We start from the raw sequence: 12,359 nt of genomic DNA, 5'->3' as shown, positions 1-12,359 counted from the left end.
ATTATTATTATTATTATTATTATTATTATTATTATTATTATTATTATTATTATTATTATTATTATTATTATTATTATTATTATTATTATTATTATTATTATTATTATTATTATTATTATTATTATTATTATTATTATTATTATTATTATTATTATTATTATTATTATTATTATTATTATTATTATTATTATTATTATTATTATTATTATTATTATTATTATTATTATTATTATTATTATTATTATTATTATTATTATTATTATTATTATTATTATTATTATTATTATTATTATTATTATTATTATTATTATTATTATTATTATTATTATTATTATTATTATTATTATTATTATTATTATTATTATTATTATTATTATTATTATTATTATTATTATTATTATTATTATTATTATTATTATTATTATTATTATTATTATTATTATTATTATTATTATTATTATTATTATTATTATTATTATTATTATTATTATTATTATTATTATTATTATTATTATTATTATTATTATTATTATTATTATTATTATTATCATTACAGTGATTGAAGAAATTTCAATAAAAACTGAATTGGATCAACTAACTATGTGTTTGAAGTCTACAAATATTTTTTTCTGTGCAGGCTCATTTTGACTATGAGGCAATTGTGATACCATATTAATTAAAAAATACCAGAATTTACTAAAGAATTATGAAACCATTTGTTTTTGATTTATATTACACATAAATTAACCTAATTTTATTTTATCTTCATTTCATCGATAATTGCTATTTGAAATTTACAGTACAGAAGAGGAGCCCGATTAACCAACTATACACCGAAAAAAGTAAACGGTCTTATAACAAGAATGAATCTCGTATCAAAATTGAACTAAATTATAATCCATATTTTGAGATTTTCATAAAGCGTTGTACCAGGGCTGTGGAGTCGGAGTCTGAATATTTTGCTGGAGTCGGAGTCGTAAAAATTTTGCCCGACTCCGACTTCGGCTAAACAAATTTTTTTTTTCATACTAAATAAACCATAGGGCTTTGCCCAAATAAATTTGACAAACATTCTTTTCCTCTGTTGGTTAGGCTACACTTGTAGTTTAGTCAATGTATGGTTTTAAGCTGAAATCAAAAAAACAACAACAATGACTAAATAAACTAATTAAATAACTAAATAAATATTTACGCAAATTAGATTCCATTGTGTTATTCATTCGATCAATGTACGGTATGACTGTAAATGAAACGCAACTTCCAATTATGGGGATTATTTTATGTATCCTAGACTAGCAGATGGGCTGAATCGATCCATTTTAATGCCCACCACCATTTATTTGAAATATTTCGAACCATCGATTTTAATTTTTTTTAAATTTTATTTTAAGACCTTACAGCTATATACATATGTCGAAGATTTTCTCAACATTTCATTCCTTGTCAAAATTATATTCATATAGAAAATTTTGTTAAAATTTTATTCATATAGAAAATTTTGTTAAAACTTTATTCCAACAGAAAATTTTGTCGAAATTTTATTTCTATAGAATATTTTGTAAATTTCTTTCCATAGAAAATTTTGTTAAAATTATATTTCTATAGCAAATTTTGTAATTCCAAATTTTATTTCTTGAGCAAATTTTGTCCAAATTTTATTTCTATAGAAAATTTTGTCAAAATTGTATATCTATAGAATTTTTGTCAAAATTTTATTTCTATAGAAAATTTTGTCAAAATTTATTTCTATAGAAAATTTTGTCAAAATTTTATTTCTATAGAAAATTTTGCCAAAATTTTATTTCTTGAGAAAAATTTTATTTCTTTAGACAATTTTGTCAAAATTTTATTCCAATAGGAACTTTCATCACAATGTTATTTCTATAGAAAATGTTGTCAAAATTTTATTTCTATAGAAAATTTTGTCAAAGTTGTATATCTATAGAAAATTTTGTCAAAATTTTATTTCTATAGAAAATTTTGTCAAAATTTATTTCTATAGAAAATTTTGTCAACATTTAATTCCCATAGAAAATTTTGCCAAAATTTTGTTTCTTTAGAAACATTTTATTTCTTTAGACAATTTTGTCAAAATTTTTACGCAAAAAAAAATTTTACGCAAATTAGATTCCATTGTGTTATTCATTCGATCAATGTACGGTATGACTGTACATGAAACGCAACTTCCAATTATGGCGATTATTTTTTGTATCCTAAACTAGCAGATGGGCTGAATCGATCTATTTTAATGCCCACCACCATACAAATTTATTTGAAATATTTCGAACCATCGATTTTATTTTTTTTAAATTTTATTTTAAGACCTTATAGCTATATACATATGTCGAAATTTTATTTCTATAGAAAATTTTGTTAAAATTTTATTTCTATAGCAAATTTTGTAATTTTTTTTTCAGAGAAAAATTTGACCAAATTTTATTTCTACAGAAAATTTTGTCAAAATTTTATTTCTACAGAAAATTTTGTCAAAATTTTATTTCTATAGAAAATTTTGTCAAAGTTGTATACCTATAGAAAATTTTGTCAAACTTTTATTTCTATAGAAAATTTTGTCAAAATTTATTTCTATAGAAAATTTTGTTAAAATTTAATTTCTATAGAAAATTTTGCTAAAATGTTATTTCTATAGATAATTTTGTCAAAAATTTTATTTCTATAGAAAATTTTATCAAAATTTTATTTCTATAGAAAATTTTGTCACAATTTTATTTCTATAGGAAATTATGTAAAAATTTTATTTCTATAGGAAATTTTGTAAAAATTTTATTTCTTTAGAAAAATTTTATTCCAATAGGAAATTTCATCACAATGTTATTTCTATTCCTCTATGTTATTTCTATCTATATCTATAGAAAATTTTGTCAATATTGTATTTCTATAGAAATTTTTGTCAAAATTTTATTTCTATAGAACATTTTGTCAAAATTTATTTCTATAGAAAATTTTGTCAAAATTTTATTTCTTTAGAAAAATTTTATTTTTTTAGACAATTTTGTCAAAATTTTATTCAAATAGAAAATTTTATCACAATGTTTTCTATAGATAATTTTGTCAAAATTTTTATTTCTATAGAAAATTTTTTCAAAATTTTATTTCAATAGAAAATTTTGTCAAAATTTTATTTCTATAGAAAATTTTGTCAAAATTTTATTTCTATAGAAAATTTTGTCAAAATTTTATTTCTATAGGAAATTTTGTAAAAATTTTATTTCTATAGGAAATTTTGTAAAAATTTTATTTCTTTAGAAAAATTTTATTCCAATAGGAAATTTCATCACAATGTTATTTCTATTCCTCTATGTTATTTCTATCTATATCTACAGAAAATTTTGTCAACATTTTATTTCTATAGAAAATTTTGTCAAAATTTATTTCTATAGAAAATTTTGTCAAAATTTAAATTCTATAGAAAATTTTGCCAAAATTTTATTTAGAACAATTTTATTTCTTTAGACAATTCTGTCAAAATTTTTTCAAATAGAAAATTTTATCACAATGTTATTTCTTTAGATAATTTTGTCAAAATTTTTATTTCTATCGAAAATTTTGTCAAAATTTATTTCTATAGAAAATTTTGTCAACATTTAATTTCTATAGAAAATTTTGCCAACATTTTATTTCTTTAGAAAAATTGTATTTCTTTAGACAATTTTGTCAACATTTTATTCAAATAGAAAATTTTATCACAATGTTATTTCTATAGATAATTTTGTCAAAATTTTTATTTCTATAGAAAATTTTGTCAAAATTTTATTTCTATAGAACATTTTGTCAAAATTTTATTTCTATAGGAAATTTTGTAAAAATTTTATTTCTATAGAAAAATTTTATTCCAATAGGAAATTTCATCACAATTTTATTTCTATCCCTCTATGTTATTTCTATAGAAAATTTTATCACAATGTGATTTCTATAGATAATTTTGTCAAAATTTTTATTTCTATCGAAAATTTTGTCAAAATTTATTTCTATAGAAAATTTTGTCAAAATTTAATTTCTATAGAAAATTTTGCCAACATTTTATTTCTTTAGAAAAATTGTATTTCTTTAGACAATTTTGTCAAAATTTTATTCAAATAGAAAATTTTATCACAATGTTATTTCTATAGATAATTTTGTCAAAATTTTTATTTCTATAGAAAATTTTGTCAAAATTTTATTTCTATAGAAAATTTTGTCAAAATTTTATTTCTATAGGAAATTTTGTAAAAATTTTATTTCTAAAGAAAAATTTTATTCCAATAGGAAATTTCATCACAATGTTATTTCTATCCCTCTATGTTATTTCTATAGAAAATTTTGTCAACATTTTATTTTTATAGAAAATATGTTCAAAATTTTATTTCTATAGAAAATTTTGTCAAAATTTTATTTCTATAGAACATTTTGTCAAAATTTATTTCTATAGAAAATTTTTTCAAAATTTTATTTCTTTAGAAAAATTTTATTTCTTTAGACAATTTTGTCAAAATTTTATTCAAATAGAAAATTTTAACACAATGTTATTTCTATAGACAATTTTGTCAAAATTTTTATTTCTATAGAAAATTTTGTCAAAATTTTATTTCTATAGAAAATTTTGTCAAAATTTTATTTCTATAGAAAATTTTGTCAAAATTTTATTTCTATAGGAAATTTTGTAAAAATTTTATTTCTTTAGAAAAATTTTATTCCAATAGGAAATTTCATCACAATGTTATTTCTATGCCTCTATGTTATTTCTATAGAAAAATTTTTCAAAATTTTATTTCTATAGAAAATTTTGTCAAAATTTTATTTCTTTAGACAATTTTGTCAAAATTTTATTCCACTAGGAAATTTCATCACAATGTTATTTCTATAGAAAATATTGTCAAAATTTTATTTCTATAGAAAATGTTGTAAAAATTTTATTTCTATAGAAAATTTTGTCAACATTTTATTTCTATAGAAAATTTTGTCAACATTTTATTTCTATAGAAAATGTTGTCAAAATTTTATTTCTATAGAAAATTTTGTCAAAATTTTATTTCTATAGAAAATTTTGTCAAAATTTATTTCTATAGAAAATTTTGTCAAAATTTTATTTCTATGGAAAATTTTGCCAAAATTTTATTTCTTTAGACAATTTTGTCAAAATTATATTCAAATAGAAAATTTTATCACAATGTTATTTCTATAGAAAATTTTTTCAAAATTTTAGTTTCTATAGAAAATTTTGTCAAAATTTTATTTCTATAGAAAATTTTATAACATTTTATTTCTATAGAAAATTTTGTCAAAATTTAATTTCTATAGAAAATTTTGTCAAAATTTTAATTCTATAGAAAATATTGTCAAAATTTTTTTTCTATAGAAAATGTTGTAAATTTTTTTGTTCTATTGTTTTTGTTTTTGTATTTTATTTTATTTGCTGTTATTTGAACGTGTGATGAAATGATTTGCTTGTGATTTTATATTATTGAGCTCTTTCTTGTGTATTTTGCGTTTATAATTAGAGTGGGATTTTCGGATATGGAAAAAATGTAAAATGTCAATATAAAAACTAATTATTTGCGAGCCAATTTTATATTATATTTTTAATTTGAAATATTTTTTATTTAATTAAATGTTATTTGGGACAATTAGTAAAAGAATTTAAAACTTTCAATCATTTTTATACCCACCACCATATAATGGTGATGGGGGTATAATAGGTTTGTCATTCCGTTTGTAAGACATCGAAATATCGATTTCCGACTATATAAAGTATACATATATATTCTTGATCAGGGAGAAATTGTAAGACGATATAAACATGTCCCTCTGTCCGTCTGTCTGTCGTAATCACGCTACAGTCTTCAATAAAGGAGATTTCGTCCTGAAATTTGGCACAGAATCATCTTTTGTCTGCACGCAGGCCAAGTTGGAAGATGGTTTATATCGGCCCAGGTTTTGGGCTTATAGAAACCATAGTTTTTATCCAATTTGCTTGAAATTCGAAATCTAGAGGTACTCTAGGACCATAAAGAGATGTGCCGAAAATGGTGAGTTTCGGTCCATGTTTTGGTATAGGCCCCATAGAGACAGATCTCCTGATTTTACTTCTTGGGCTTCTGGAATCCGTAGTTTTTATCCAATTTTCCTCAAATTGGAAATCTAGAGGTATTCTAGGACCATAAAGAGGTGTGCCGAATATATTGCGTATCGATACACTTTTTGATATAGCTTCCTTATAAACTGGCCCTCCATTTTGGGATCTAGATTCTAGAACTACAATTAGATGTGCTTTATATTGTGTTAATCCCTCTATGTTTTTGGCATAGCCGCCATTAGACTGATCTCCCGATTTAACTCCTAGGGTTTCTAGAAAATGTAGTTTTTATCCGATTTGCCACAAATTGAAAATATACTTGCATTGTAGACCCACAAAAACGTGTATATGATTTAGTTTTTATCGGTCCATTTGGTAAGGCCTCCATATAGACCGATTTCAGATCTTGAGGGTAGAGAAGGTGCACTGATCATGAAAATTGCTTGATACTGAATGTAAAATTTGCAGATTTTCCTTCTCGTAATCATTTAAATAATTGGGGTAAAAATCTATTTTAGATTTCAAATCAAGGCCTCTAAAACTCAAACAAAAAACGGTTCTTATAAATCCAGAATCTGATCCAGTCTTCATAGGTAAAATCTTAACATTTATTTTCGGGAAGCGTACTGGCTGAATTCATCTGCTGGGGAAAATATCTGTCGTCAATCCCCCCTGAAATTTTCAAAGGAAACTATTATTGATCCATGGTGGTGGATATCTAAGATTCGGCTCTGCCGAACTTACTGCTGTATATACTTGTTGTAACTAAGCTAGTTTTTATTTTGATCAAGAATTTAATCGAAAGACTGATATATCTCTTTTAAATGATTGTATGTTCAACTTCAATTAATTTTTTAATTGGAAATATTATGGGTAACGAACTTTTTTTTAAATTGTAGTTTGGATCTTTGTTATAAGGTTTTTTATGGTATTCCTCAAAAGCCAAAAGAATCAGCCAGAATATGTCCCCAGCGAAATATAGTGTTGGTTTAAGATATCTTTCCAATTTTGCTCTATTTTCAAACCATGTTTTCGCACAATCCCTCACAAGTTATCCAAAAATGACATCCCTAGATCATTTGACTATATCATGCGGTTGCTGGCTATTGCAATTGCCCTGTATTTTTGGTTAGTGTTTGCGGACACTGAGATTAGTTTTTGGGTTTTTTGGCCTCTTGATTTTGGTTTTGTTAGTGTTGCTGTTGTATTAGTTTTTCTCGCTTGTTTTTTTTTTTTTTTTTTTTGGCACAACTTCTTACCACAATTATTGCCTTTAGTCACAAATGGGCGTATCGTTGGATCCCATATGAATATATAATACAGCGATAGCATTATAGCAGCCAATGAGACGCATAGCACATAGACAGCAACCGTTAAGATGCGAATGACCTTACGATTGCCCTGTGGCTGATAGCAGCGACTAATTGTTTCCGTAGGCGGCAGTTTGACTTTTTCCTCTAACGAGCCCACTTTGGAATTCATGTTGTCGCTGGATGTTGCTGGTACCGTTGCCGTCGTCGTCAATGTTGGTGATGATAGTTTGTTGAAATTGGGGGGTTCACACTACAATGTTGTCGATGTCTGTTGGTTTATTTCTAAGCTGTATGTGATTTTATTACGTTTTGTTGGATTTTGTGCATTTGCTATTCTACTGAAATTTGTTGGCTTTGCACTTTGTTGCGTTCTTGTAACACTTGTTGTAATAGATTTAACACAGTTTTCGATTATATTTTTACTTTTCACTGTTTTGTTTTTATTTTTCTTTCTTTGGATTTGTTTGCAAAATTTTAACGTTGAAATTTGACAAAAAAAATCTCTTTTGTATTAAAACGTTAGCGTTTCGTTTGATTTGCGTAAAATTTCTGCGATATTTTGATATGTATTTGTATTACGATTTTATGTAGATTTCTTTTGGCGGATAAATGCATTAAATTTCATTACTAAAAGATATATAGTTGTTGTTGTTGCAATATTTTCTTTGTATTATTGTCGTTGATTAAAATGTCTTACATACACATATGCATGAGTATGTTAGAGAGAGTTTTTATTAATTCCTTTTAATTAGATTTTGTTTTGAAAAATTTTATTATTTTTATTCACATTGTTTTTCCTTTAATTTTTTTGGAAATTTTTATTATTAGTAATCTGTTGGTTTTTCATTCATTCAAAAATTCACATTGGTTTTCATTTGTATTTCTTCCATGCCTTTACGTTATAAGTGGTGTTGCTGATATTTTCAAAATATCTCGTTATAGTTTTGTCGTTTAGCTATTGTAACACACTCACATTATGGGTTTTTTCTTTTGCCGTGCCACAACCAACCGTTACCGTGTGCAACTGCATTTGTAATGATTCCAAAATATCCGTTTGGCAGTTGAATCAGTGCGATTTGTATTTTTAAAAACCAAAGGAAGGCTCGCATTTTCAGATGTATGTGCTAATATGGGTGTGTGTGTACGTGTGTGGCTGCGAGAGAGTGTCCGACTTGGTAAACTCTCTATCTCTTATGGGATTTTTTTTCCCAGCTTTCTCTTTAAACCTTTACTCTCACGGTTTCTTTTTCAGGTTATTTTACTCTCTTTGACTTTGAGAGAGAGAGTTAAAATGATTTCCTTGTGTTTTTGTCTTGCTTTGTTGTTTTGCTTTTTTCACTTTGCCTAGAGTGCTGTCAACTTTCTATGATTTGTTAGTATAAATATTTCATTGTTTGGGTCATTTTAAATAGTATATGGTGACCTATATTTGTTTTACTGGTAATTGGAGCAAGCTCCTATGGGGAGTTTATTTTAAGGATCTAGAAAATCATTGAGAATAGCGGATTTGTTTGGAAAATATTTTAATAGCCTCAACCATAAAGTGAATGATATTGTCATGTTTATTTATCATATCTCGAAATTTCGGTTTCCTGCAGGTGGTCGCATTTTGGGTCTAGATGAATTATTAAGACGATATGCGTCCATCTGCCTTTTGTAATCAGGCTGCACATTGGAATAATGCAACTATCTGCATAAATTGGGCAAATAGTTGGTATTTATATGCGGGCAATTAAAGATAGATAATATGATTAATAATTTCTCAAAATTTTATTTCTATAGATAATTATGTCAACATTTTATTTCTATAGCAAATTTTGTCAAAATTTTATTTTTATAGAAAATTTTGTCAATATTTTATTTTTATAGAAAATTTTGTCAAAATTTAGTTTCCATAAAAAATTTGGCCAAAATGTTATTTCTATAGAAAATTTTGTCAACATTTTATTTCTATAGAAAATTTTGCCAAAATTTTATTTCAATGGAAATTTTTCTCAAGATTTTATTTTATAGAAAATTTTGTCAACATTTTATTTCTATAGAAAATTTTGTCAAAATTTTATTTCTATAGAAAATTTTGTCAAAATTATATTTTTATAGAAAATTTTGTCAAAACCTTATTTCTATAGAAAATTTTGTCAAGTTTTATTTCTATAGCAAATTTTGTCAAAACCTTATTTTTATAGAAAATTTTTTAAAAAAAATTTATTTTCATAGAAAATTTTGCCAAATGTTATTCCTATAGACAATTTTGTCAAAATTTTATTTCTATCGAAAAATTTTGTCAAAATTTTATTTTCATAGAAAATTATGCCAAACTTTTATTTCTATAGAAAATTGTGTCAAAATTATATTTTTATAAGAAATTTTGTCAAAATTTATTTCTATAGAATATTTTGTCAAAATTTAGTTTCCATAAAAAATTTGGTGAAAATGTTATTTCTATCAAAAATTTTGTCAAAATGTTTGTCAAAATTTTATTTCTATAGAAAATTTTGTCAAAAGTTTATTTCTATAGAAAATTTTGTCAAAAGTTTATTTCTATAGAAAATTTTGTCAAAATTTTATTTAACAGAAAATTTTGTCAAAATTTTATTTCCATAGAAAATTATGGCAAATTTTCATTTCTTTATAAAATTTTGCCAAAGTTTTATTTCTTTAGAAAAGTTTGCCAAAATTTTATATCTATAGAAAATTTTGTCAAAATTTTATTTTTATAGAAAATTTTGTCAAAATTTTATTTCCATAGAAAATTATGGCAAATTTTCATTTCTTTATAAAATTTTGCCAAAGTTTTATTTCTATCGAAAAATTTTGTCAAAATTTCATTTTCATAGAAAATTATGCCAAACTTTTATTTCTATAGAAAATTGTGTCAAAATTATATTTTTATAAGAAATTTTGTCAAAATTTATTTCTATAGAAAATTTTGTCAAAATTTAGTTTCCATAAAAAATTTGGTAAAAATGTTATTTCTATCAAAAATTTTGTCAAAATGTTTGTCAAAATTTTATTTCTATAGAAAATTTTGTCAAAAGTTTATTTCTATAGAAAATTTTGTCAAAATTTTATTTCTATAGAAAATTTTGTCAAAATATTATTTAACAGAAAATTTTGTCAAAATTTTATTTCCATAGAAAATTATGGCAAATTTTCATTTGTTTTATAAAATTTTGCCAAAGTTTTATTTCTTTAGAAAAGTTTGCCAAAATTTTATATCTATAGAATATTTTGTCAAAATTTTATTTTTATAGACAATTTTGTCAAAATTTTATTTCCATAGAAAATTATGGCAAATTTTCATTTCTTTATAAAATTTTGCCAAAGTTTTAGTTTTTAGAAAAGTTTGTCAAAATTTTATATCTATAGAAAATTTTGTCAAAATTTTATTTTTATAGAAAATTTTGTCAAAATTTAGTTTCCATAAAAAATTTTGTCAAAATTTAGTTTCCATAAAAAATTTGGTCAAAATGTTATTTCTATAGAAAATTTTGTCAAAATTTTATTTCTATAGAAAATTTTGTCAAAATTTTATTTCAATAAAAAATTTTGTCAAAATGTTATTTCTATAGAAAATTTTGTCAAAATTTTATTTCTATAGAAAATTTTGTCAAAATTTTATTTAACAGAAAATTTTGTCAAAATTTTATTTCCATAGAAAATTATGGCAAATTTTCATTTCTTTAGAAAAATTTGCCAAATTTTATTTCTTTAGAAAAGTTCGTCAAAATTGTATATCTATAGAAAATTTTGTCAAAATTTTATTTCTATAGAATTTTTTTCAAAATTTTATTTCTATAGAAAATTTTGTCAAAATTTTATTTCTATAGAAAATTTTGTCAAAATTTTATTTCTATAGAATATTTTGTTAAAATTTTATTTCTATAGAAAATTTTTTCAAAATATTAGATCTATAGAAAATTTTGTCAAAATTTTATTTCTATAGATTATTTCTATAGAAAATTTTGCCAAACTTTTATTTCCTTAGAAAATTTTTTCAAAATTTTATATCTATAGAAAATTTTGTCAAAATTTTTTTTCCATAGAAATTTTTTTCAAAATTTTATTTCTATAGAAAATTTTGTTTTTTTTTTAAATATTATTTCTATAGAAAATTTTGCCAAACTTTTATTTCCTTAGAAAATTTTTTCAAAATTTTATATCTATAGAAAATTTTGTCAAAATTTTTTTCCATAGAAATTTTTTTCAAAATTTTATTTCTATAGAAAATTTTGTCAAAATTTTATTTCTATAGAAAATTTTGTCAAAATTATTTTTTTATAGAAAATTTTGTCAAAACTTTATTTCTATAGAAAATTTTGTCAAAATTTTAGTTCTATAGAAAAATTTGTCAAGATTTTATTCCTATAGAAAATTTTGTCAAGATTTTATTTCCATAGGAAATTTTATCAAGATTTTATTTTTGCAGAAAATTTTGTCAACATTTTATTTCTATAGAAAATTTTGTCAAAATTTTATTTTTATAGAAAATTTTGCCAAAATTTTATTTCTATAGAAAATTTTTTAAAAATTTTATTTCTTTAGAAAATTTTGTCAAATTTTTATTTCTATAAAATTTTGTCAAAATGATATTGCTATAGAAAATTTTGTCAAATTTTTATTTCTATAGAAAATTTTGTCAGAAATTTAATCTATAGAATATTTTGTCTAAATTTTTTTCCTATAGAATTTGTTATTATAATTTTATTTCGATAGAGAATTTTGTTAAAATTTTATTTCTATAGACAATTGTGTCAAAATTTTATTTCCATGGAAAATTTTGTCAAAATTGTATTTCTGTGGAAAATTTTGCCTAATTTTTTTCTATAGAAAATTTTGTCAAAATTGTATTTATATAGACAAATTTATTCCTATAGAAAATTTTGTCAAAATTTTATTTCTGTGAAAAATTTGTGAACTACTTCTTAGTTGGATGGGAATATTTTGGGAAATCTACCAAAACATAAAGAATT

The 12,359-nt window shown here is 22.2% G+C and overlaps 2 protein-coding genes across 2 annotated transcripts in view; one reads left to right on the top strand and one right to left on the bottom strand.

The window, feature by feature from the left end:
- Positions 1–8,397, bottom strand: part of inaF-D (trp-interacting inaF-D) — a 50,602-nt gene extending 42,205 nt beyond the window's left edge. Inside the window, exon 1 of the mRNA XM_075300954.1 lies at positions 7,333–8,397. Coding sequence (XP_075157069.1) covers positions 7,333–7,555 — 223 coding nt within the window. The 5' untranslated portion in view covers positions 7,556–8,397. The remainder of the gene's footprint in view (positions 1–7,332) is intronic.
- LOC142229710 (niacin transporter NiaP) overlaps positions 1–12,359 on the top strand; it is a 257,106-nt gene that overhangs the window by 58,726 nt on the left and 186,021 nt on the right. The gene's annotated exons all lie outside the window — the stretch shown is intronic.

This window comes from Haematobia irritans, chromosome 3 (assembly GCF_050003625.1).
Source record: "Haematobia irritans isolate KBUSLIRL chromosome 3, ASM5000362v1, whole genome shotgun sequence".
NCBI lineage: Eukaryota > Metazoa > Arthropoda > Insecta > Diptera > Muscidae > Haematobia > Haematobia irritans.
The sequence above is the reverse complement of the archived record's forward strand: the minus strand, read 5'-3'. Positions and strand labels throughout refer to the sequence as shown.